Genomic DNA, 27,320 nt, shown 5'->3' on the forward strand with positions numbered 1-27,320 from the left:
GACCCCATTTTGGAAAGAAGACATCCCAAATTATTCGCTCAGAGGCATAGTGAGTTCATAGATATTATTTTTTGTCACAAGTTAGCGGAAAATGACAGTTTGTGACAAGAAAAAAAAAACAGTTTCCATTTCTGCTAACTTGTGACAAAAAAAAAAAAAAATGAAATCTGCCACGGACTCACCATGCCCCTCTCTGAATACCTTGAAGTGTCTACTTTCCAAAATGGGGTCATTTGTGGGGTGTGTTTACTGTCCTCGCATTTTGGGGAGTGCTAATTTGTAAGCACCCCTGTAAAGCCTAAAGGTGCTCATTGGACTTTATGCCCCTTAGCGCAGTTAGGCTGCAAAAAAGTGCCACACATGTGGTATTGCCATACTCAGGAGAAGTAGTATAATGTGTTTTGGGGTGTATTTTTACACATACCCATGCTGGGTGGGAGAAATATCTCTGTAAATGACAATTGTTTGATTTTTTTTTTTTTTTTTTTTTTTACACACAATTGTCCATTTACAGAGAGATTTCTCCCACACAGCATGGGTATGTGTAAAAATACACCCCAAAACACATACTACTTCTCCTGAGTACGGCGATACCACATGTGTAACACTTTTTTGCAGCCTAGGTGCGCTAAGGGGCCCAACGTCCTATTCCCAGGTCATTTTGAGGCATTTGTTTTCTAGACTACTCCTCACGGTTTAGGGCCCCTAAAATGCCAGGGCAGTATAGGAACCCCACAAGTGACCCCATTTTAGAAAGAAGACATCCCAAGGTATTCCGTTGGGTGTATGGCGAGTTCATAGAAGATTTTATTTTTTGTCACAATTTAGTGAAAAATGACACTGTGGGAAAAAAAAAAAAATCAATTTCCGCTAACTTTCACAGGAGGTGATTGATGGGTGTCTCAGGGGGGGTGGTTAGAGGGGAAAATAGATGCAATCAATGCACTGGGGAGGTGATCGGAAGTGGGTCTGAGGGGGATCTGAGGGTTTGGCCGAGTGATCACGAGCCCACACGGGGCAAATTAGGGCCTGATCTGATGGGTAGGTGTGCTAGGGGGTGACAGGAGGCGATTGATGGGTGTCTCAAGGTGTGATTAGAGGGGGGGAATAGATGCAAGCAATGCACTGGCGAGGTGATCAGGGCTGGGGTCTAAGGGCGTTCTGAGGGTGTGGGCAGGTGATTGAGTGCCCTAGGGGCAGATAGGGGTCTAATCTGATGGGTAGCAGTGACAGGGGGTGATTGATGGGTAATTAGTGGGCGTTTAGGGTAGAAAACAGATGTAAACAATGCACTTGGGAGGTGATCTGACGTCGGATCTGCGGGCAATCTATTGGTGTGGGTGGGTGATCAGATTGCCCACAAGGGGCAGGTTAGGGTCTGATTGATGGGTGGCAGTGACAGGGGGTGATTGACAGGTGATCAGTGGGTTATTACAGGGAAGAACAGATGTAAATAATGCACTGGCGAATTGATAAGAGGGGGGGGGGGGGGGTCTGAGGGCAATCTGAGCGTGTAGGCGGGTGATTGGGTGCCCGCAAGGGGCAGATTAGGGTCTGTTCTGATGGGTAACAGTGACAGGTGGTGTTAGGGGGTGATTGATGGGTAATTAGTGGGCGTTTAGGGTAGAGAACAGATGTAAACAATGCACTTGGGAGGTGATCTGAAGTCGGATCTGCAGGCGATCTATTGGTGTGGGTGGGTGATTAGATTGCCCGCAAGGGGCTGATTGATGGGTGGCAGTGACAGGGGGTGATTGACAGGTGATCAGTGTGTTATTACAGGGGGGGGGGGATAGAGGCATACAGTACAGGGGGGGGGTGATCAGGAGGGAGCAGGGGGCAGTTTAGGGAATAAAAAATAAATAGTGTCGACAGATAGTGACAGGGAGTGATTGATGGGTGATTAGGGGGGTGATTGGGTGCAAACAGGGGTCTAGGGGGTGGGCAGGTAAATCAGTGTGCTTGGGTGCAGACTAGGGTGGCTGCAGCCTGCCCTGGTGGTCCCTCGGACACTGGGACCACCAGGGCAGGTGGCAGCCTGTATAATAGGCTTTGTATACATTACAAAGCCTATTATACACATGGATCGGCGGAGATTTGTATTCCTCCGCCCGCCGGCGCTGCTAAGTGGCCGGCGAGCTGGAGGCTAAATCCCCGGCCATCGATCCCCGGCGGAGGATCGCGTCACGGATGACTCGATCGCTCCGCCCATGCCTGTACAAGGACCGCCGCCAATTGTACATGCGGCGGTCCTTGCGGGATCCACTTTCCGGCTGCCCCTGTGCAGTGGGCGGTCGGTAAGTGGTTAAGGTCATTATGCTGTGGCTTAGCTTTTACAGCAGAAAGGAAATTCTGAGTTTAGGTCCACTTTAATAAAAATAAGTCAACTTTTACCTGTTAGGTAAAAATCAAAACAAAAAAAATATGGGGGCTCCATTTATAATTTAATTATATTTTATGTGGTGTTATGAATATGGTAAAATAAAGGAAATTAAGAAGGGGCAAATACTTTTTCACACCATCGTATATGGACCAAGTGCCACATGTAAAAGTTTTACTAGCAAAACAATAGGGATGGACAATGAGATGTAAATAATTTTGAGTTGCTGATGCTGGATTATATAAATTTTGTATGCCAATTTATGCAGCTTGAAAATGTACCAATTAAATTGAAACTGGGTTAAATTTGAGTGACCCATTTTCAAGCCGTAATAATCATGCATCAATTTGGAATTATTTGCGTCTCATTGACCATCCCTACAATTCAATACCATTTCCACACAAATAATTTCAGGAGACAAAAGATAAACAGCAAATTTTATATTTATTTAGGAAATGATTTGCAAATAATCAAACTTTAACTGCAAAAAACTCTCCCTGAATTACAAAAAGCCAACAGGATTGATGTACAATACCACAGCAAGGAAAGTGGTGTGCTAGGTTGGACATAAGGCGAATCATCCTGAGGGGAAAATTGCAAGGTGCAGCAGCATGTCACAGAAACCAAGACAAATCATTCAGTGTTGTTTTCTTCTGAAAGAACAACCTGCAGACAGAAAGTACTTAGTCAATGCTGCTCACACAGCAGGATACACATAGCATAGCAATCTTGCCAGATTTACTCAGCAGTTTATATCTTCAGAGCTTCTTAGCTTTCATAATGGGTTGCAAAGCATTGCCAGGAACAGAAAATTATAGCAGAGGGGTGCATATCCATTGCTCTGGGTTAGAACGTTGTGTGTGCTGCCTCATAGAACTGAAAAAATACTGTGCCATAGTATGCAAGTCCAATACTATATACCGATGTAGGCTAATTATTGGGCTTATTTGTAGTCACTCCCATCCTCCTACATCAAACCTGCATGTCTGTCCAGCTCTGCTTAAATTAAAGCAGGGGTGTCAAACTTAAAAAGACAGGTGGCCAAAGTTAAAAACTTAGACCAAGTCAAGGCCCACCAGTCATACCACAACAGCCCCTGCTGCACTGTGAACATTGCAATAGGTGGCGCAATGCAGCGCAGCAAGCTGCATTACAGAGTGGCAGTTATGTTGCAACGCTCCACTACAAACAGGGCCCAAGGCTATGCTATGACATACAATGAAGAAGTGCAGGTAACGGCCGCTTTGTCATGCAACTTGCTGCACCTCCATGTACCACCTATGTGACATGCACAGTGCGGCTGGGGGTGTTGCGGTATAATGGTGTGCGGCATCTTAAAGTGAACCTCCGGACTAAAAATCTACTCAGCAGAACTGAAAAGGCTTGGTGTTTCTCTAACGGTTTCACAGCATCACAACTTTGTTTTTCTTACCAAAGCATCATTTTTAGCTGCATTTTTAACTAAGCTCCACCCATCAAAGAAAAAAAGGCCGGGCTTTTTTCCCCTGATGCTGTGCAGAGCATGATGGGATTTCCTAGGTTGTTATTCACGTTGCCTAGCAACTGGGAGAGGTCAGGACACAGGACAGTTGGAACTGTGTCTCATGTTCCCAGTAACCTCCTTTCAACCAAAAAGATGGCTGCCATCATGAAATCAAACATTTGCCTGTTCTTTTAAAACAGGGTGGGTAAGAGATTATATTACCTATTTTAATTGACATAACTAATTAAAGTGAATGTTTACCAAGTTAAAAATAAAAAAAAAGTCAGATACTCACCTAAGGAGAGGAAAGGCTCGGTCCTAATGAGCCTTCCCTCTCCCGGTGCCCGGTCCAGCGCAGGATCCCCCGTGGCAGTATTCGACCAGTTCGGTCAAATACTGCCACTTCCGCAGCCGAAGGGAGCTTTCGGAAGCCTTCGGGAGCACTCGGGCTCCCGAAGACGGGCCGCTCCATACTACGCATGCGCCCTCTATGACGCACGCGTGCGTAGTATGGAGCGGCCCGTCTTCGGAAGCCCAAGTGCTCCCGAAGACCTCCAAAGTCCCTGCGGTGGCGGACGCGTACGGGGGAGCCAGCGCAGCACCGAGGGCACCGGGAGAGGAGAGGGAAGGCTCATTAGGACAGAGCCTTCCCTCTCCTTAGGTGAGTATCTGACTTTTTTATTTTTAAATTGGTAAACACTGGCTTTAATGACAGTATGTTTGTTTAGGATGGAGTTCCTCTTTAATGTACTAAAATAGAAAAAAAAAAAGCTCACTGAGTGCGAGTACAGGTACCTGGAGCCAAAAGGAATAGCCTCAGTTAATATAATGGGCTGTATAATATAGCAGCCAGAGCTTGTGCGGCCGCGGGCCAGATTCAATGTTAATTCATCAACCACTGGTGGGCCAAATGTTATGGCACCGTGGGCCAGAGCAGGATTAAAAAGGATACCAGAGTTGAACAATTTATTAACCTCCTGGGCGATACAATAATATCGCCAGGGGTCGGGGCAGCACTTTCTTTTTTTTTTTTTTTACTCATGTAGCTAGCCTAGCACTAGCTACATTATAGCCGCTGTGCAGCGTCATCCCCCCCCCCCCCCGGCGGTCAAAGCAAACAGGAAATCCCGTCTAGAACGGGATTTCCTGTTTGGCTTCCCCATTGCCACGCCGACGATCGGGATGACATCATCGATGTCAACGTCGTCGTGACGTCAGAGGGAGTCCCGATCCACCCTCAGCGCTACCTGGCTCTGATTGGCCAGGCTGCGCACGGGGTCGGGGGGCGCGTCAGCGATCGGTATATACACGCAGCTAGCATAGTGCTAGCTGCGTGCAACAAAAAAAAAAAAAAATTATGCGGCGGCTTACCCTGAGCTCAGCTCGGGATTATCGCCCAGAGGGTTAAGAATATGGGGGGACGGGGGGTTTGCAGTCATGTATTAGATGCATTCCTCATGCCCACCGCTCCCCTCCTTTATACTCTAAATTGCCACCTCAGCCCAGGTTGCCCAAGTCGGGTAGTAGTGCACAGGCTCGTGTGGCCAGAAGCGTTCTACACCAATGACATTCTATGCAGAGTGCTGGCCGCGCGCGCCTGTGCACTAAAGCCCAACCCAGGCAACCTGGACTGAGCCGCTGTGGCAGCAATTTAGGGTATAAAGGAGAGGGGCGGAGGGGAACTGTGCTTCATGTTACCTTTAAGTGAAAATACACAAAGTATATGGAGGCTGCCACATTTATTTCCTTTTAAAACTATACCAGTTTCCTGGCAGCACTGCTGATCTATTTGGCTGCAGTATTGTCTAAATCACGCCAGAAACAAGCATGCAGCTAATTCTGTCAGATCTGACAATAATGTCAGAAACGCCTGATCTGCTGCATGCTTGTTCAGTATTAGAGGCAGAGGATCAGAAGGACTGCCAGACAACTGGTAATTCTTAAAAACAAATAAATATGACAGCCTCTATATACCTCACTTCCCTTTAAAACAATAATGTACACTGAGAATTGTACATTAATAGTTTCAGCTTTAAACTCATTTGCAGATGATTTGCAGACGATATTTACCTTCCGTTAGCCTGGCTTTTCCACCTGTGGGCTGACACAGTACAGTTGAACAGCCTACACAAAGGACAACTGTCTGCGCATGGCTGAATACCGTAGTGATCTTATAGCAGCCTGGAAGGAAAGCACATACAATTACATAATCATTTCAGACCTGTATGTCAAATCTGATGGTAATCAACATTCTGAAAAAATATATTCTTAATTTAAAAACTTGTAAAAAAAAAGCCAAGCTTACCTCGGGTAATGTCTTTTCCAGTAGTCCGAGTGACAGCACCCCTCCTATGAGACTTGTCTCCCTCCCAAACTTTGGACAGGAAGCTAGAAGATACAAATTTGCATAACAGGCAGGCAGGAGTAGTATATAAAGATGTTACTCACAAAAGGTATTCAGTTATAAAAAAAGACACGGACACCAAATGCTGCTGAAACGATTAATTTAATTATGCCCTTTATTAGGGTGGGCCGGAGGGGTGCTGTCACTCGGACTACTGGAAAAGACATTACCCGAGGTAAGCTTGGCTTTCCCAGAACGTCCTCCTGACAGCACCCCTCCTATGAGACGATAAACAAGAACATTATAAGTTAGGGAGGGACTACTGCCTGCAACACCTTTCTTCCGAATGCTAGATCAGTATTGGCTAATAAGTTTAGTCTATAATGTTTGACAAACGTATTTTGGCTGGACCAGGTGGCCGCTCTGCAAATCTGCTCTATCGAGGCGCCTGCCCTCTCTGCCCAAGATGTTGATACACTTCTTGTGGAGTGAGCTTTAATTGAGGTCGGTAAAGGCCTCCCTTGAGTCTGATAAGCCGCGGTGATAGTTTGTCTGATCCATCTTGCAATTGATGTCTTAGAGGCTTGCCTCCCCTTGAATTTCCCCGCAAACAGCACCAACAAGGCATCTGATCTTCTCCAAGATGCAGTCCTTTCAAGATAATGAAGGATACACCTTCTAACATCCAAACAATGAAGCTTCCTCTCCTTTTCATTAGTTGGTTTATCACAGAATGATGGCAGAAAGATCTCCTGAGATCGATGAAACTTTGAAGTCACTTTAGGAAGGAATGCAAAGTCTGGACGTAGAGTAATCCTATCCTCCGAGATGGTACAATAAGGTGGCTTAATGGATAAGGCCTGAAGTTCGCTGACTCTCCTGGCTGTGGTGATTGCCAGAAGAAAGGCCGTTTTCAACGTCAGAAATTTATCTGGAATCTGATCCAGAGGCTCAAAGGGATGTTCACAAAGACTCTGTAACACCACATTCAAGTCCCAAGGGGGCACCTTAGATATCACCACAGGCCTGAGACGTTTAATTCCCTGAAAAAAACGAAGAAAAAACTCCTCCTGAGCTAATCTTCTCTCTAAATATACACTCAAAGCTGCTGTCTGAACTTTAAGAGTGCTGGAACTTAACCCCATCTGAAATCCATCCTGAAGAAATTCCAGAGCTGAGGCGGAAAGTCTAGAATCCTTCTCTTTCCTTGTACACCATTCACAGTAAATTTTCCATGTCTTCTGATAAATCTGCCTCGTCACCTTCTTGCGGGATTGTATTAACGTTTCAGAAAGTTTATCCGAAAACCCCTTTGATTTCAGGATTCCCCACTCAATCTCCATGCTGAAAGGTGAAGACGCTTGAAGTCCGGGTGAAGAACTGGGCCCTGCGACAACAAATCTGTTCTGACTGGTAACATTATTGGTTGACACATCGCTAAATTCTGTAACAGAGCAAACCACGGTCTTTTCGGCCAGAAAGGTACTATGAGAATTACTTGTGCTCTGTCCTGCATAATCTTGTTCAGAACCCTTGATATCAGAGGTATTGGGGGGAATGCATACATCAGGTTCAACCGCCACTCTATCGAGAAAGCGTCTATTTCCCACGGATTGTCCTTTGGATACAGGGAGCAAAACTTTAGACACTTTGAATTTTGTCTCCTTGCGAATAAGTCTACTGCAGGGGTGCCCCATGCCTGGCTGATCTGAACAAATACTTCTGGATTCAGAGACCATTCGTCTTGTAATATCGCTGACCTGCTGAGATAGTCTGCCACAACATTGCAAGTCCCCTTCAAATGAACTGCTCTGACGGATGTTAAGTTGCTCTCTGCCCAATGCAGAATCCTTGCTGTCTGAGACCACAACCGACGACTTCTTGTTCCTCCCTGATGATTCAGGTAAGCCACTACACTGCTGTTGTCGGACCTGATCAGGACATGACACTGATTGATTTGATCCTTGAAGAATTGAAGGCTTCTCCATACTGCTTCCAGTTCTCTGCTGTTGGAGGATCTTATTGCCATAGCTCTGGACCACTGCCCTTGTGCTGGTAGAGAGTCCATGTGAGCGCCCCACCCCCACGTACTGGCATCCGTCGTTATGATTCTTTGTACTGGAAAAAACCACATGCGGCCTTCCGATAGGTGAGACAGTTCCTGCCACCAGTTTAACGACACTTTCACACCGTATGGGATCAGAATCTTCCTTTCTAGTGCTGAAATGTTCCTGTTCCAGCTCCTTAGTATCCACAACTGCAGGTTCCTGGCATGGAATTGACCCCATTGTACTGCAGGGAAGACTGAGCTTAACAGACCGAGAAGTGCCATGGCTTTTCTTATACTGATGGACCTTGATTTCTGAAAAGAAAGAACAGAATTAAGTACTGCCGAAACTTTTCTTTCTGGGAGAAATACTCTTTGCTGGCGGGAGGAAAAAATAAACCCCAGATATTCCATAGATTGGCTGGGTATTAGCGCCGATTTTGACCAGTTAATTAACCAGCCTAAAGACTCTAGACTATCAATGCATATCTTAACCTGATCACTTACAGACTGTAAAGAATTACCCCAAATCAATAAATCATCTAGGTAAGCAATGATGTTAATGGACCTACACCTCAAGACTGCCAAAACTTCTGCCATCACCTTTGTGAACAGCCAAGGTGATGAAGCTAGCCCAAAAGGTAACACATTAAATTGGAAATGTCTTACCTCTTCTTGTAGGTGAATTGCAAATCTTAGGAATTGCTGGGACTCTAGATGAACTGGTACATGCAGGTAGGCATCTTTGAGGTCCAGAGAAGCTAGAAAACAGTCTTTTTGCAACAGGGTTATTACAGACTTCACATTGTCCATTCGAAACTTCCTGTATTTTACGGCCCTGTTCAACCCCTTTAAATTTAGAATAAATCTGAAGGCTCCCTGAGGCTTTTTTATCAGAAAAACTGGTGAGTAGAACCCTTGGCCTCTCTGGCAGGATGGTACCTCTCGGATCACTCTTTTTTCCAGAAGGGAAGCAACCTCCTCCTGTAATGCCTTCCTTTGGTCTGGTGATTTTGGCTGTGGAGTTACCACATACTGCAGGGGTGGGGGATACTCGAATTCTATCTTGTAACCTTCCAACACTATTTTCAAGAGCCACTGACTTGTGAACCGCTGGCACCATGTTTCGTAGTAGTGGGAAAGCCTTCCCCCTACTGGAATACTGGCGTCATTGCTTATTGGGTTGGTTGGACCGGGGAAAAAGAGCCTTCCCTTTTTGGTTTCTATTTGGAATCCACTTCTTTTTAGGTGGGACCTTTGCCTCAGGTTCCTTGTTGCCGCTGCGAGCTGGGCCCCTGTACTGAAAAGCTCTCTTTTTGGTCGGAAAATTTTTCTTATAATCTGAGGTTCTCTCTAGCGTCTGGTCTAGCTTTGAACCAAATAACAGTTCACCTTCACAGGGCAAACCACACAACTTGGAGCGAGACGAATTGTCCCCCTGCCATGTTTTTACCCATATACCTCTCCTTGCCGAGTTGACAAGGGCAGTTGTTCTGGCCGTTAATTTAACCGTATCATCCGCTGCATCAGTTAAGTAATTAGTAGCGTTAAACAAATCTGGAAAGTCCTCTAAAATTTCTTCTCTGGGCACCCCCGAAGCTATCTTAGACTGAGTCTGCGTGAGCCAAGCTTTAAGGGATCGTCCCACTGCCGTGGATGCCACTGCTGGTTTAAATGTTAAAGATGCTGACTCCCAAGCTCTACGCAACAGATTGTCCATCTTTTTATCAATGGGGTCTTTTAAATTCCCAAAGTTCTCAAACTGCAAATCGGATTTTCTCGACACCCTTGAAAACGACGGGTCCAGTTTGGGAACCGGACCCCAGAATTTTTGATCTTCCGGACTGAAAGGATAACGACGAGAAAGAGACTTGGGCCAAAATGCCCTCCTTTCAGGGTCATCCCACTCCTTCCCAATCATTGACTTTAGAGAGGAATGGACTGGGATGAAACAATTCTGGGGTTCCGCCAAACTCACGTACATCTGATCCAAGGGGGTCAAAGATTTCCGCTCCACTGTTATCCCCATAGTATTTTGCATTGCCGACAACAAGTCTTTCATTAAGTTGGGTGCGAAAGCAAACTTCTGAGTAACCTCTGGGTTTTCCTCCTCCTCCCCAGAAATCTCCTCCAAAGATGAAATCTCTCCTTCCTCTCCAGATAAATCTGAATCCCCTGATTCATTATCCTTTCTTTTACGTTTAGCTGCAACTTGATGAGGTGAAGCCTCTAACTGACTGTGCCCCTCAATCACCGGGGCTGGTAAGGGAGCAGGCACAGTATCAGCAGCAGAAGTAGAAGGAACTGTAGATTCCGCCATTGCTGAATCCTTTATCTCTTTAATGGCCGAGGCCATCTCAGACCGCATCCATCCCATCAAGTCCTTAAATACCACTGGGGATTCCTCCTTTACCACCTTCTCTCTACAAGACTGGCACAGTTTCTTCGTAGAGGAAGAATAGAAGCGAGAGTTGCACATAACACAGCGTTTCTCAGTTCTACCAGAAGATTGTCCCCCTTGACCTTGCTGAGACACAGCCTTGTCTTTGTCTTTATCACCTTTTGGGGCTTTAGGCTAAAAAGAAATAAAGACAGACTGTCAGCCTTACAAGGTGGACCTATGATTACAAATCAACTCCCTCAAAGTCTGAAAAATTACAGCTCACCAGAGAGGGGATAGCGCCAGACTCCGCAGAAGTCAGAGGAGAAGGGCCTACAGCGTCCTCCATGATCACCGACAGCAATGGTGATCGTGGCTAACATTCACATATATATACCCCTGTTAATTACCTGCAGCTGAAGTCAATCTTAACACCGCCGCGGCCCCTGCCGCTATGCCGTCAGCTGACTCGTCATGCGGGACGCATGCGCATGACGTCACTTCCACCCGGAACTTCCGGTTTCGCGCTCCTGCCGCCATAAAGCTTCCGCATCTCTAGGAGAAGCCTCCTCCACGCTGTGCGCTGGACCAGCTGAGTCCCCTGCTCAGCCTTACTATGCCCGCGCTGCACGCTGCACTCGCCGCCTGACGTAGTAGCACCTGGAGACCTCTCAAAGCGTCCCGTCCGGGACAGGAAAAACAACTGAATACCTTTTGTGAGTAACATCTTTATATACTACTCCTGCCTGCCTGTTATGCAAATTTGTATCTTCTAGCTTCCTGTCCAAAGTTTGGGAGGGAGACAAGTCTCATAGGAGGGGTGCTGTCAGGAGGACGTTCTGGGAAAAAGGATCCTTCAAGTTTGTAAAACTCAAACCCCATTCCCAACCCATCTCCTACTTGTGGCAAGGGATTGTCCTAAGAGGACCTCTCCAGGGCTTACCTTTCAGACCATGACTGTGCTGGGAGGAGGGGGTAGGAATCAGCTAGGAAAATGAGGGCATGTGGAAGGTTAGGCTATTGTGATGATGTGGGGCACAGGGGTCTCCCACTTGGTGATTGAAGGGGGGGGGGGGGGGGGGTTACAAAATATTTAATTGAATATTCAAACATGATATGGATGTGCCTTGTGGACAGTCTTCCAATTCCTATCCTGCCATGAATGCTTTCATATTACTATGGGAAATACATCTTGCAGGCCATTGGAGCGTGATGAATGTCACTGTACTCATCCTAACATATGTACACTGTAACAGTACCTTGTACTGGGATGCATGTGGGTATGGTATAGGATTACTAACTTTGTACTTAACTGGGCAATACAGAGCTAGTTATGTGATCATTAGGTCAGATTCTTGCTGGAATCTAATCTAATATTCAGTAGCTCAAGTTGGTAAGTAGGTATAGGTTTGATATCAGGGACATACAGGGGAGGACTGGGACCTTTTGGCCTGGGGGGACAACACAAACTAGAGGCCCGTTTCACGGCATCCCCAGCCCAAAGCCATATCTTTCTTGTGTGCAAATCTTCAAATTGTGATGACTTACAGCCCCAGACAGACACACACACACACACACAATGTACCTGATGCCTAACCTCATTTCTCCGCACAATCTACCTGTCTGTGTCTGATGCCTAACCTTAAAGGAGTTATCAGGCTTTTTTTTTTTTATGAAAATAAGTGCTACTTACCCAGGGCTCGTCCAGCCCCAAGCTCCTAGCATGTCCCTTGCCGCAGCTCTGCAGTCAGCTGTTCGCTGCCGCTGCCTCTCAGCCCCCGGCGATGACGTCAGGCTGACTGTGCCTGTGCGAGCGGCGCTGTCAATCACCTCCACATGGACCAGAGCGTACTGTGCAGACGCAGAACTACTCCACCTGCGCAGTACACTCCGGTCCACGTGGCGGTGATTGACAGTGCTGCTCACACAGGCGCAGTACAGGCCGACATCCAGGTCGGACTGGTACCATCGCTGGGGACTGGGAGGCAGCAGCAGCGAATGGCTGACTGCAGAGCTGTGGCGAGGGACATGCTGGGAGCTGGAGGAAGCCCCGGGTAAGTAGCACTTATTTCATTAAAAATGCCTGATAACTCCTTTAAACCCCCCCCCCCCCCCCCCCCCACACACACACACACACACACACACAAACCTACCTACCTGGTGATGCCTAACCCCACTCCTGCCCACCCACCATACAAACTACTTGTCTGACACCTACCCCCCCCCTCCAACTACCTGTTTGACAGTGCCTAACTGCCTGCCTCCCCCCTCCCCTGCCGCCATTCACACCACAAGAAGAAAAAACGTTCCCCCTCAGGCCAGGGTCAGAATGAGGATGATTATCACACAAAAAAAAAAACTCAGACGGCACTGGCCTGGGCAGAGAATTGAATTTGACAGCAGTAGCAGGCAGGCAGCAAAGTGTGAGTAACTCAGTGACAAGAAGGGAGAAGAAGTACAGAAACAAAATTTATAAAAACCACCTTCTCCTCTGGCAACCTGGACCCGACCTCCTCTATCCTCCTGTCTCCTCAGTCCTACACCTCCTCCTTCTCCACAGCAGCAAGCAGCTATAGGTGGCATCTCCGACTCCCAGCCCCCAGAGTGTCCGACTCCTCCAGCCAGGACAGCCAGCCAGCCATTCGTAGCCACAGCTCCAGGCCCCCCCCCCCCCCCCCCCCAGCACAGAAAGCTGAAGAGTGAGACAGCTCACTCCGACGACACCTCAGGCACAGCAGCACAGGGGAGGACTGTGTCCGACTCCTCCAGCCAGCCACTCGTAGCCGCAGCTCCAGGCCCCCAGCCCCCCCAGCACAGAAAGCTGAAGAGTGAGACAGCTCACTCCGATGAAACCTCAGGCACAACAGCACAGGGGAGGACTGTGTCCGACTCCTCCAGCCAGCCACTCGTAGCCACAGCTTCAGGCCCCCAGCACAGAAAGCTGAAGAGTGAGACAGCTCACTCCGACGACACCGCAGGCACAGCAGCACAGGGGAGGACTGTGTCCGACTCCTCCAGCCAGCCACTCGTAGCCGCAGCTCCAGGCCCCCAGCCCCCCCAGCACAGAAAGCTGAAGAGTGAGACAGCTCACTCCGATGAAACCTCAGGCACAACAGCACAGGGGAGGACTGTGTCCGACTCCTCCAGCCAGCCACTCGTAGCCACAGCTTCAGGCCCCCAGCACAGAAAGCTGAAGAGTGAGACAGCTCACTCCGATGACACCGCAGGCACAGCAGCACGTTGCGGGCGGCAATGGCTCCAGGCGGGGGGCGGAGTTAAGCAGGGTCAACCCACCGGGCGGGAGAGGACCTAAGCTATTTGTGTCCTTGTGCCGCTCACATCCACCGCAGGCGCAGCCACGCACAAGGGCACACCACGGCCGGCCGCCTCAGCCCCTTCTCTGATTGGATACTTCAACTTGCCGGGAAATATCGCGCGAGGTTGCGATCCCCACTGCGAACCTGTCACCTGTGGTATGTCTGCGGCCGCTGCGTATAGCAGCGGCTGGCCCTAATTACTTAAGATTTGGGCGGCCCGGGGTGCAATTGCCCCCTGGGCCAGTCCTCCCCTGGGGACATATCAACCATTTACCCAACATAAAGTAAAGGAACCATCTACCGTCTGTACAAAGAGTTACACTCTGCACAAGTCCAAAACATGGCATTAAGATGTACACGGATATCAATTTATAAGCTCTAGGAGAAAAAGTTTTTCTTTGCTAATCCAAGTCATCAACCCTGTAACACCTACATAGCATTTACTTTTAGGAAGGAAAAGGTTTACACCGCACACCTTGGTAATTCCTGTGAAGCCATATCAAAAGTTATGCATGAGTGGTTTTCAACATCACACTATCTCACTAAAGTGGTACTGATCAGACGCAGAAAGCTCCTGGCGACGGTAGCACGGTGGGGCGGGCGACTGGGCCACGCATGGCAAGTAACGATATCAGGACCCCTTACGGAAGATCGAGGAGCGGAGGACAGATTATATTAATCTCTGGTTTCCTTTAAGAAACCAGACTGATGGTGACATGTTGACAGGCCAACTTCTAAACATATAATGAAAGCCATATATAAAGGATCCAACTCCCTTTGCAAAAGCAAAAACATCGTTACAATTTAAAGCTAGGGGTGGCCATACACTGGTCGATGGTTTTCAATCAATATCCGGATAATTTGAACATTTGATCAAATCTAATGCCTAATACACAAGGTTCGATTTTCCGTGCGATAGATGGATCCGACTGATAAAATCCGTCATGTCTGATATTGCTCACGATCGTTTCTGCGCTCAATTTCTCATAGCGGTGAATGGAAAAACGAATGATAAGAGAATCGAGCACAGAATAGAGTGCGGAATCGTGTGGAAAAAACGATCGGGTCAAAAAAAATAAATAAAATAGCACGGAAAAATCTTACCGTGTGTACCCAGCATAATAGAAAACAATGAAAAACTATTCTTGGTTGATTTTCAGCCAAAATCAAAGGGCAGTGTAGGCAGCAGAGCTTACACTCACCTGTTTGCACTTCCCATATTTTCTCTCCACCACCAGGTACTCCTCCCTGTCTCTTCTCTCCAGGGACACCTGTGTCCCGTGACAAACGCTGGAGGCCTCTAGTGGTCACTTAAAGGTATATGCCATGGAGCCTCTAGCATTTGCCAGGTTACACAGGTGTCCTGGAAGAAAAGAGTCGGGGATGAGTACTGGCAGCTCTGGAAAGAGAAGACACTTGGTGGACAGGTGAGTTTAAGCTCCATTACCTTTACGTCCAGCAATGTAGACTGACCGATGAAAGAGAAAACCCTGTGCCCCCAACTGCTGAGTACAATTGTACTAACAGACTTGCAAGCACAAGCTACCTTACACACCTAAAAAAAAGAATAGGTCGTCACCACCATGACAGTGGGGAGTCTGCAGCTACAATGTTCTACTTCACTAACAAATTACCCAGGGCTAGTTTTTTGATAAACCACTTAGTAACTAAAATTGCTGATAAAGATTTTTTTCAGTACAGAAAGTTACAATATATTTACGTTTTGCGACATGATACTCAAAATAAGTAAGCAAGAAATGTGTCTCACCTGGACATTTGACATCCATGAAGTACGAGTTTGGGCTCTGTACCAACCTCTTTTTCTTATGTCTGGTCTTCTCCTCATCAGAGGATGGATGCAGTAAATCTTTTGCCAACTGAAAAATAAATTAGGTTTCCATTTAGAACATTCTTCAACAAGCAAAAGCCAACATACTGACCTGATCAATCTGTACACATCTAAACTGAGCTAGAATGGCTTTACCATGTTAGAACACCAGAGTAACAACTGACAGTGTGTACTGTGTGTGCTGTTTTATAAGCAAGGGAAGACTGATAACTAAATTACAAGGGATAACGTCAGGCTACTAACCATTTCACTGCTGGAATTCACTTATCTACTTTAACCATTGACCTTTGAACAGAACTTAGCTTTGACTCATTGGTCTGTGGAATGCATCAGAAGACGGTTTTGTATGTGAACATACTGTACACTTGTTAGATTAGTTAAAAAAAAAAAGTTTGGTGCATCGTTTGATGTCCCTCCATGATGAGTAAAGGTGGCCATACACTGGCCCGATTTGCGGCAGTTTCGACAGCAGATTCGATCACTGGGATCGAATCTGCTGCCAATCATTCGCGCAACACGCACCCGCCGATCCGATTTCCTCCCGAAATCGGATCGGTCCGTCGATCGCGCCGTGCGGGAAATTACCCTCGATCGCCCGCGGGTAGGGAGCGCGTCGCTAGCGGCGGCCGATCCGATCAGGTATACATTACCTGAGGCTGGCTCCCGGGCATCCCGTCCGTCACTGCTCCCGTCATGGCGCCTCCGGCATCCTCGCATAACTTCCGCTGTCATGCCAGTGACAGCGGAAGTACAACTAGAGGGCGCTCTATTTGAACTTCCGCTGTCACTGGTGTGATAGCTTAAGTTCTATGCGGATGCCGGAGCCGGAGGTGCCACATGACGGGGACATCACGCCCGGGAGCCAGCCTCAGGTAATGTATACCGGCGGGGGGAGCGGCGGCAGCACCACCACAACAGATTGTGATCGGTTTCAGGCTGAAATCGATTCACAATCTGTTTGCAGGAAAGGCAGCCATACGATCCCTCTCTGATCAGATTCGATCAGATAGGGATCTGTCAGCTGGTCGATCTGATGGCACATCGACCAGTGTATGGCTGCCTTAAGACCAATTTAATTCTTCCTCGTTTAAACTTACTATGCAGTCAAAATATTTTCTCCTACAATATTACCTCAGACATGAAAGGGGGTTTGATAACACGTACATGTAAAAGAGGCAGACGGGCCTGATTTATATCCGCAATTTACATAGCAGATAGCCCCAGCGCCTGTTTCACCGAGTGCCCAAATTTCTGTGTATTGCTGCTAGGCCTGAACGATTTTAGGAAAAAATTGAATTGAGCGATTCCTGTCTGAAATTGCGATTTCGATTCGATTCACGATTTCCTTCAAATCAAGCTTTGTTCCTCATCTTTGCCTGTTTGTTCCCTCTCTGCCCCCCAGTCTCTTTGTGCCCCCTTTGCCTCTTTATGCCTCCTCTGGGTCTCTCTCTTGCCCTCTCTGCGTCTCTGTACCCGCTCTGGTTCTCTCGGTCTCTCTCTATGCCTCCTCTGTCCCCCAAGCTGCATCAGTTCTGGAGATAGCTTCCAGCACGAGTCAAGCGATGCCCGTCTATCCACTTTGCCTCCTGCAGGCTCTAATGCACAGAATACTTCCTGTATGTCATGTAACATACAGGAACCAGGAGCTTTGCCAAGCACAAGAGCCGGCAGACTGGGATAGAGGACGGACAGCATTGGACTCGTGCGGAAAGTATGTCCAGCGCTGCGGTCCGCACGCACCGGGACTTTGGGGAGGTGTGAAGCCACTTCTTCAAACTTCCCCCATGTGGAAATGACGGGATCGCGATAATTGCCGCTTTGACGATTCCGAAATTGTGATCTTGGTGATCGCGATTTTGATTTAAATTCGATTTATCTTTCAGGCCTAATTGCTGCCAATCACGGCTTTTTACCATTCTTTATGATTCTGATCCCAGGCTTTCCTGCTTTGTTGATAACACCAGCAGGGCTGTGGAGTTGGAGTAAAAGCAATTAGTGGGTACCTGGAATCAGAGGTTTCATAAACTGGGGAGTCAGATAATTTGTAATTTTTTTAAATTGTCAATTTTTATTAAAAATGTTTAACAATACAGAAAAGTATACCACATTACAGTATATAGTACAGAAGTAGTGATCAAGAAAAGTCCTGCAAATAGTTATAACTGTGTAGATATGTTCAGAGATCTAAAGACCATACTTTTATCACATCTACCTATTGATCTCCCCAAGCTACACACATCAGTTCTTGAATCGTCAAAGATCTCAAGGATTAATTAACTTCAGAAAAATATTGGCATAACATAGCTACTTAAAGGGACTCCGAGCAGTGCATAAAAACAAAATCTCAATTTACCTGGCGCTTTCTGCAGCCCACCGTAGGTCGGGAGGTCCCTCTGCGTCCTTCTGGCCCATTTCCCAGTCTCTGAAATGGCTCCCGGCAACACTGGGACCGAGTGTCGGTCTTTCTCTTCCTGGAAGATTACGTTAATAGTCCTCACGCCGGCCGGCGTGACAGTACTGTGCATGCGCAATTAAATCTTCCAGGAAGAGAGAGCCCGACACTCGGTCCCGGTGTCACCGGGAGCAATTTCGGAGCAGGGCCTGGGAGATGGGCCAGAAGGACGCCGAGGGACCTCCCAACCTACGGTGGGCTGCAAAAAGCCCCAGGTAAATTCAGATTTTGTTTTTATGCACGGCTTGGAGTCCCTTTAAATAGGGCTGTGGAGTCGGTACAAAAATCTTCCGACTCAGTTTCTGTAACCACGACTCCGACTCAAACTCCGGGTACCCAAAATTGCTCAGACTCCGACTCCTTAGTCTAATACTTAACATGGCTGTAGATTTTGTACAAAAATCATGAGACTCCGACTCCTCAGTTTCTGAAACCACAACTCCAACTCCGGGTGCCCAAAATTGCCCCGACTCCAACTCCACAGCCCTGCCTTTAACTAGTAGCATTATTATACAGATCTATTAACTCTGCAAACCTGCCCTTACTAGGGTAAAAACAAACAGAGAGAACTGTCCCACCAAATGTCCCATGAAAAAAAGAAAAAGATAAAAAAGGTCCTAGGTAACTTAGTCGGTTAAAATGTAGGTTTAAATTATAATGAAGAGTAATGGTAATGTTAGGGATTCTGTCTTACCTATCCAAATTTTTATCTGGGAGTTTCATAATATATCTACTTTCAGTGACGCTACTTTTACTCCTCAAGATATTTTCTAATTCCAGATTATATTTAGTAGCATGAATTATTTGAGTTATTGAGGGACTTCTTGGCTTTTCCAATGATTCAGTATAAAATATCTAGATGATGCTAAAATCTGAAATGCTACTAATCTATATTTTAAAGGAATTCGTTCCAGACCAATATTTAAGAGTGCTAGTTGCGGTGATAATTTAAGAGGAGCTTTTAAAACATTTTTCAATAGGTCCTGTATTCCTAACCAAAACAGTTCAAGTCTTGGGCATTGAGTCAGATAATTTTTGTCTCAACTCCAGAGCCCTTGTTTGGTGCAAACAGCATCTTGCCCTTGTGTCAACAGTTCAGGCTGCTAGTGGAGGAGTTATAATGATGTGGGGGACTTTATTGGCACACTTTGGGCCCCTTAGTACCAACTGAGCGTTGTTTAAATGCCACAGCCTAGAATATTGTTGCTGACCATGTCCATCCCTTAATACCACTGTGTACCCATCTTCTGGTAGCTACCATACTCCCAGCAGGATAATGCACCATACTACAAAGCTCACATCCCTAACTAGTTACTTGAACAGGACAATGATTGAGCAGGAGGTTTGCATCATGGTTGTACAACTAATGAACCTGCAGAAACTATGTGACGCTATCATGTCAATATAGACCAAATTCTACAAGATTTAAAAAAACATTCTTGAGAGAATTTATGCCAGAAAGAACCAAGGCATCTCTGAAGGCAAAAGTAGTTTCAACCCAGTACTAGTAAGGTGTACTACACTGTAGAAAAGCACATCAGTCTGGCAACTGCTTCACTGCAAAATTTCACAGGTGAAAACTACTGTAGTTGACCTTCAGCCTTATCATACACAGCTTATCACCATCCCAATTAGTACAATTCATAGCATTTGTACAGTAAATGTGAAACAGGAAGACAAGTCCAGACATGTCACAGCATAAACTACAGGCTGCTCAGGCTCTGCAACGAAATACTTCACACAGCACTGAACGTGAAGTAAAATTTAAAGGACTTACGAAAGGGAGGCGAAATTCACAAAAAAAGTTAATTACCTCATTGCAAAAGCAGACCTCAGGGCAGACAAACAGCACCTTCCCTGTCATTATCAGGTGCTTTATGAGCCTAATCCAGTCTTCATTACAGGTCCCGACCCTCCCCAGGGTCGCCTTATGAGAATTGCCGCTTTAAAAATTATCTGCTGCGCAGCTCTCATAGCCGGAGCTGCGCAGGATTACAGCCCCACTCGTGTCCACCCTCTCTCCGTGCGCTCTATTATACGTCATGTGGGCGGCTCCACATGACCACCCACATGACTTACTACACAGTGCCAGCCAGCCGCGCCCCCTCAGCAGAGAATACAAGCGCTGAGCGAGCAAGTCATCACTCGCTCAGCGCTAGTATTTTCTGCTGAGGGGGCGCGGCTGGCTGGCACTGTGTAGCAAGTCATGTGGGTGGTCATGTGGAGCCGCCCACATGACGTATCGGATGGAGATAGATTGCACGGAGAGAGGGCGGACACGAGCGGGGCTGTAATCCTGCGCAGCTCTGGCTATGAGAGCTGCGCAGCAGATAATTTTTAAAGCGGCAATTCTCATAAGGCGACCCTGGGGAGGGTCGGGACATGTAATGAAGACTGGATTAAGCTCATAAAGCACCTGATAATGACAGGGAAGGTGCTGTTCGTCTGCCCTGAGGTCTGCTTTTGCAATGAGGTAATTAACTTTTTTGCATGAATTTCGCCTCGTAAGTCCTTTAATGATTTTCCCGCCGATATAGAGCAGATTCGATCACTGATCGAATCTGCTGTGAAAGCATTGCGCAAACGCTGACCAAATGATCGATTTCCGTCCAAAATCGATCGTTCCCTTCGATCCATCCGTGTGGAAGATTTCGCTCGATCGCCGGCGGGTTGGGAGTGCGTCGATAGCGGCGTTCGAATGTCCAACAACCGACGCTAGCAGTAATACATTACCCGATCCGGCCGGAGCGTATCCCCGCTGTCACCGCTGCTCCTTCTCCGCTGGGCTCCGGCAGGCTTCACTTCTTCCTGGCCCGACAGGAAGTTTAAACAGTAAAGCACCCTATACTGTTTAAACTTCCCCGGACAGGAAGTACAGTGAAGCTGCAGCTCTGGAGCCCAGAGTGGAGAAGAAGACAGCAGAGACCAGGGGACTCGCGCCAGCCAGATCAGGTAATGTATGCAGGGAGGGTGGCAGCTTCACAGATGGTGAATCGATTTCATGTTGAAATAGATTCACAATCTGTTTGCAGTAAAGGCACCCATACGATCCCTCTCTGATCAGATTCGATCAGAGAGGGATCTATCTGTTGGACGATCTGATGGCAAATCGACCAGTGTATGGCCACGTTTAGAACAAATGTATGTCCCTGATCAACCAGGAAGCTATGCTCAATTGTAGATTTTGTGTTCCTGAAGAGATCCAGGAACTCATTTACTGCCAGTACATACATGCTTAATACCTGATCAGGGAAATCAACTGGGTCAGGTAGAGCCCCTTACTGCCACTCGTGTACAGTTTTCCTTCAGTTTCATTTTGCTAGAGAAAAAAAAAAGAATTGTCCGGAGCAGAGACCGGGGAGAGGCAGCGTTCTGCAGGAGAGCCTTTCATGCTACAGATGCCCCTTTCCCATTAGTCTACCGACAAGCTGGCTGTTGGTATTTTCACATTTCTAATTCCAGAGCAGGTCTTAATTAAACATGTAACAGTGTTCTCCCCAGAATTTTTTTCCAGCCGGGTGGCATGAAAAAGTAGCCGGGAGGGGCGATATGAGAGAATGAAGGGCCAGATCTTCTCGGCTGAACTCTGCTTACAGCAGAGGAGGAGGTGAGCCGATGACAGCCGGGTGCTCACCAAAACCAGCCGGGTGGAGCACCCGGCTAAAAGTGCCTGGGGAGAACACTGAGTAATGAACAGGACAGGGAGGGAGACAGGTGTTGTCAGGGTTAGCATCAAAATCCATAAAAAAAATATATTATAGGCCCCAATCAAGAGATGTTCTACCTGTACCCACAATTGGAGGCCCTTAGGCTAGTTACACACCAGGACGTTGTGTTTAGGGGACGTTATAGGGCACATAACGTGCCCCTAACGCAACGCCTGGTGCTCTCTGGTGTGGACGTCGGAGTGAGCCGCGTCGTGCAGCTCACTCTGGCGTCCGTGATGCGTACTCTTGGACGCATGCGGCATCACGTGGTCCCGCCCGGCCAATCGCCGCACAGAGCGGCTGCTCCAGGAAGTAAACACTGCACGTCACTGAGTGCAGTGAATATTAATTAGCCATGTGCCCGGCCGCTCTCCCCTCCTCCCCAACATGACAGCATGTGCAAACAGTCTAACGCGGCTTAGCCGCAGAGAACGCACAGCATGCAGCACTTTGCTGCGTTACAATGTAACGCAACGTGGGTAGTGTGAACAGCCCACTTTTGTTACATTGCTGTGCGTTGGGAGAGCGTTACAGGCTGCACTAACGTGCGCCTGTAATGTCCCTGTGTGCAAGAAGCCTAAGGGTAGTGTGCACACTATCAAACCAGCAAAGCAGAGAGAGGCTTATAAGCAGCATCACTGCAACAGGCATTAAAGTAACTAGCATGAAATCCCCTATACCAGATGTTTCTTGTAACCCACCCTTCCAGTCTGATGAAACAGCCACTCCTCCAAGAACGTCAAATCACAGTGAGGCCTGGAACCTACTAGGAGCGTTTTTCTGAGCACTTTGTGATTTCAAAAGCTCTTGCTAATGTAATGCTATGGGTGTAATCCCACTTGAGCAATGAGATTTTATAAAAATCCCCCATAGCATTACATTAGCAAGAGCTTTCTTTCAAGTCATTAGCCCTTAGAAAAGGCTGCTAGTGAGTTTGAGCCCTGAATGTTCCTTCAGTTTATTAACATGGAAGTTACAGCCTCTTACGAATTGGCAGCACAGTGAGCACACCATAGTTGTGCTACAGTGGCTTCTGGAAAGCTAGGCACACACTATTGGAGGAACAGGCAAACAAAAACAAAACAAAAAAAACCTACACTCATGAATTGGTAAACACAGGATGTTAACAATATGTCTGCTTTCATGAAAGCAGGAAGTAGAAACATTGCAGATTTATTGCAGGATTTGTATCAGCTGTAACAAAGAAATGTTTTTCTTTAACCACATCCAGACCTTGATGTCTACGCCCCGTTTTCATTCTGTTATACCTGCTAAGGCGTAGATTTCAATCATCCCACTGCACGCTCCCACCGCAGATCACTTGCCTTACTGTCTGTATGGAGAGATACGCAGTGCACATCTCCTGCGTAGACTGGCTCCGACAGAAGTGCAGGGAGCCGGTACCGGCGCTGCAAAACACTGAGGATGGCGGCGTGGGAGCTATCGGAGCGTATGGGGCTGGAGGAAGCCCCAGGTATGTATAAATATTTCCCTGAGCTCTGAGTCCCTTTAACGTGTACACTATTCAGCTGACCTATGAGGTTTCCTGCTGGTTCAGCTTAACTAGCACCACCCTCCTCCACCAATAGAATGAGAACAGATTGTGATAAGTATCCCGACTCTGCTCGTTGTTCTCAGGGTCCTCCCTGTTACCCATCCCTCTAAGCATTCGATGGGATCCTCAGGTTGAATACTTTTCCAGGAAATTCCCCCAAGCAGCGTGGCACATGCTCAGCACAAGCAAGTGCTTATTCACAAGCACTTTCTTTCACTGTGCAATGTGAAACTTGTGCCTGCACAGTTTGGAATTGTTCTGCACCACTCAGAAAAACTTTCTGAGGATACATGAGCAGCGTCAGGACATTCAGAAAAAGGTAATCTAGTTCCCCATGGGCTGTATTCAATAATTTTGTCCCCGATTCAGAAGTACTTGTACCATTGTCACCCACAATTATCTGATTGTTGCAAGACTGTGCCTTTAAACAATTGACCCATTTTAATTCAGATACCATCTCTGCTCCCCACTTTGAGAAACTTATCAATGAAAAAAGATTTGTACAAATGGCTAGCCTGTCACATATTTTGTCATATACACCATAAATCCTACCTAATAATTGTCCTGGGTATCTGCGTCCGTGTCACCTCCAGTGCGCCTGTGCCATGGCCGCTGCCATTCTAGAACCCATTTTTAAAACGGGCTTAATTGTCTACGAGTCAATAAACAAATAAGACTTTAAAGCATCCACAATCTCTTTATATAAATTCCCTGTGTCCCATGTCCCTGTGTCAGTGCTTTTGCGCTAGTGCGTATGTCCAGCACCGACAGGCCGTTGGGACAGGACGGGCGTATGCATGCGCGGCCGACGGGCGCTGCTGCGGCGGTGACAGACCTAGAGCCCATTTTTAAACAGGCTTAGGTCAGCTAGTACAAAATACCTTGAACCCAAAAAACAAAAAACTATAGTTATAAGGCTGCATATAAAGTTAGAACATTAGTATTACTGACTTTATCTGACCTATAAGGGGTAACAGTTGGAGGAAAAAAGAAAAAAAAACGTTGCTTAAAAGAAAAAAAAAAAAAAAAGTTGACGCTATGGCTAGGAAGCAACAGGTAGTAACAGCTGCACCATTTGCACGTCTAGCGCGAGCAATACAATAGCAGCAGGCATGTCATGCGGCACTGCACAGCTCACCATACCCCACTATCACATTGCTGCTGCATGCCAAGTGACAGAGCGCCCCGTCACCCCAGCTTCAGAAGATGATTGTAGCTACCGCACGCTAGCATGCCACGGTACTAGGATGTGCTGTGCTAAGGAATCACGCAGCGCCATTAGCTGTCAACTCACAGGCATGGCTCTCCCTCATGCGCGACAACAACTCTCCACGCAGCATGCAAGATTGTGCACTTCCGGGCAGAGAGGCGGGACAGCTAGAGAGGGCTGGCAAATCACACAGAAGCCATATTAGCTTTGGGCATCTTTTATGTCGGTATAATGTCTGTTGCGCTGCCTCAAAGCTGCCCTCCATGGCAGACATGCGCAGACACTACTTTCTCATTCTGTGGAGATCACTTCCTCATTCCGCAGAGAGAAGGCAAGGCAGCACAAATCAGACATAGCACAGCTCAGACTGTGCTTCTGCAGAGAGCTGCCCTCTAATGGTAATTAATCTGCAGCACTTCCGTGCTGTGAATGGGGTCTATTGTAAAGCGCTGAAGGTGGCTGTGCTGTAGGAGAAGACAGGACAGGACTTTAGGTTAATTTGCAGGGCAGGCAGCCGTCAGGAGTGCTTGATTAGAATACTGAGGAATAATCCAATCAGTCTTCTACCTGCTGTTCAGTTTCCACATTAAAGGCCCATACACACCCACACGTCGGATTTCCATGAACGACGGGTCGTTTGAACGTCCCGTCGTTCGCCCGCTAAATCGGGCGTGTGTACAGACTGTCGTTCGCTTGATAAGAGTGAGTTTGAGCGAGTCACTACTTTTTTTTTAACAGGACAGATCTATTTTATTTGACATAACTACCAGGATCAAATATAAGTTTTAGTTGCGTTTTATTATCTTTATTATTTAGTAATTATATAGTGCTGACAGCACTGTACATATTGTCTTCTTGTCACTAAATGTCCTGATGACCTGTTACCATGGAGTGAAAGTACAGTGCTTTGTAAAAGTATTCGTCCCCCTTGAAGTTTTCCATATTTTGTCATATTACTGCCACAAACATGAATCAATTTTATTGGAATTCCACGGGAAAGACCAATACAAAGTGGTGTACACGTGAGAAGTGGAACGAAAAGCATACATGATTCCAAACATTTTTTACAAATCAATAACTGCAAAGTGGTGTGTGCGTAATTATTCAGCCCCCTTTGGTTTGAGTGCAGTCTATGTCCATAGACATTGCCTGATGAGTGCTAATGACTAAATAGAGTGCACCTGTGTGTAATCTAATGTCAGTACAAATACAGCTGCTCTGTGACGGCCTCAGGAGGTTGTCTAAGAGAATCTTGGGAGCAACAACACCATGAAGTCCAAAGAACACACCAGACAGGTCAGGGATAAAGTTATTGAAAAATGTAAAGCTGGCTTAGGCTACACAAAGATTTCCAAAGCCTTGAACATCCCATGGAGCACTGTTCAAGCGATCATTCAGAAATGGAAGAAGTATGGCACAACTGTAAACCTACCAAGACAAGGCTGTCCACCGAAACTCCCATGCCGAAAAAGGAGAGCGCTGATCGGAAATGTAGTGGTGATTCTAGACAAGCTGCAGAGATCTACAGCTCAGGTGGGGGAATCTGTCCGTAGGACAACTATTAGTCGTGCACTGCACAAAGTTGGCCTTTATGGAAGAGTGGCAAGAACAAATCCATTATTAACAGAAAAGCATAAGAAGTCCCATTTGCAGTTTGCCACAAGCCATGTGGGGACACAGCAACCATGTGGAAGAAGGTCAGATGAGACCAAAATGGAACTTTTTGGCCAAAATGCTAAACGCTATGTGTGGCGGAAAACTAACACTGCACATCACTCAGAACACACCATCCCCACTGTCAAATATGGTGGTGGCAGCATCATGCTCTGGGGGTGCATCTCTTTAGCAGGGACAGGGAAGCTGGTCAGAGTTGATGGGAAGATGGATGGAGCCAAATACAAGGCAATCTTGGAAGAAAACCTCTTGGAGTCTGCAAAAGACTTGAGACTGGGGCGGAGATTCACCTTCCAACAGGACAACGACCCTAAACATAAAGCCAGGGCAACAATGGAATGGTTTAAAACAAAACATATCCATGTGTTAGAATGGCTCAATCAAAGTCCAGATCTAAATCCAGTCGAGAATCTGTGGCAAGATCTGAAAACTGCTGTTCACAAACGCTGCCCATCTAATCTGACTGAGCTGGAGCTGTTTTGCAAAGAATGGGCAAGGATTTCAGTCTCTAGATGTGCAAAGCTGGTAGAGACATACCCTAAAAGACTGGCAGCTGTAATTGCAGCAAAAGGTGGTTCTACAAAGTATTGACTCAGGGGGCTGAATAATTATGCACACCCCACTTTGCAGTTATTGAGTTGTAAAAAATGTTTGGAATCATGTATGATTTTCGTTCCACTTCTCACGTGTACACCACTTTGTATTGGTCTTTCACGTGGAATTCCAATAAAATTGATTCATGTTTGTAGCAGTAATGTGACAAAATGTGGAAAACTTCAAGGGGGCCGAATACTTTTGCAAAGCACTGTATGTGTCCATTCAAAGATATAGTAAATTATTGTTTTCTGTGCAGCCTGGGTGAATTCCAGTAGCAAGTTACCGTAAAGGATACCAGAGCTGACTCACTTATGAGAAACAAGGG

General features: G+C 46.8%; 2 protein-coding genes across 3 annotated transcripts; both read right to left on the bottom strand.

The window, feature by feature from the left end:
* Positions 1-2,805: 2,805 nt before the first annotated feature.
* On the bottom strand, positions 2,806-24,984 carry RPS27L (ribosomal protein S27 like). Of its 2 annotated transcripts, none has more exons than XM_068272590.1 (4): positions 24,809-24,984; positions 15,720-15,828; positions 5,934-6,044; positions 2,806-3,046 (listed from the first exon to the last, which is right to left on the bottom strand). In XM_068272590.1, exons 1-4 carry the CDS (start codon positions 24,812-24,814, stop codon positions 3,018-3,020), a joined length of 255 nt encoding a protein of 84 aa, XP_068128691.1. In that variant the 5' UTR covers positions 24,815-24,984; the 3' UTR covers positions 2,806-3,017. The 2 variants fall into 2 exon arrangements, with proteins under 2 accessions (XP_068128691.1, XP_068128692.1); XM_068272591.1 differs by lacking the exon at positions 24,809-24,984 and adding an exon at positions 24,653-24,772.
* LOC137563391 (uncharacterized) lies at positions 6,288-9,380 on the bottom strand. Its single transcript, XM_068275782.1, has 2 exons — positions 8,924-9,380; positions 6,288-8,569 (listed from the first exon to the last, which is right to left on the bottom strand). The coding sequence occupies exons 1-2, from the start codon at positions 9,375-9,377 to the stop codon at positions 6,516-6,518; spliced, it is 2,508 nt and encodes an 835-aa protein (XP_068131883.1). The 5' UTR covers positions 9,378-9,380; the 3' UTR covers positions 6,288-6,515.
* Positions 24,985-27,320: the final 2,336 nt, after the last annotated feature.

The sequence above is a fragment of the Hyperolius riggenbachi genome, chromosome 3, assembly GCF_040937935.1.
Source record: "Hyperolius riggenbachi isolate aHypRig1 chromosome 3, aHypRig1.pri, whole genome shotgun sequence".
Lineage (NCBI taxonomy): Eukaryota > Metazoa > Chordata > Amphibia > Anura > Hyperoliidae > Hyperolius > Hyperolius riggenbachi.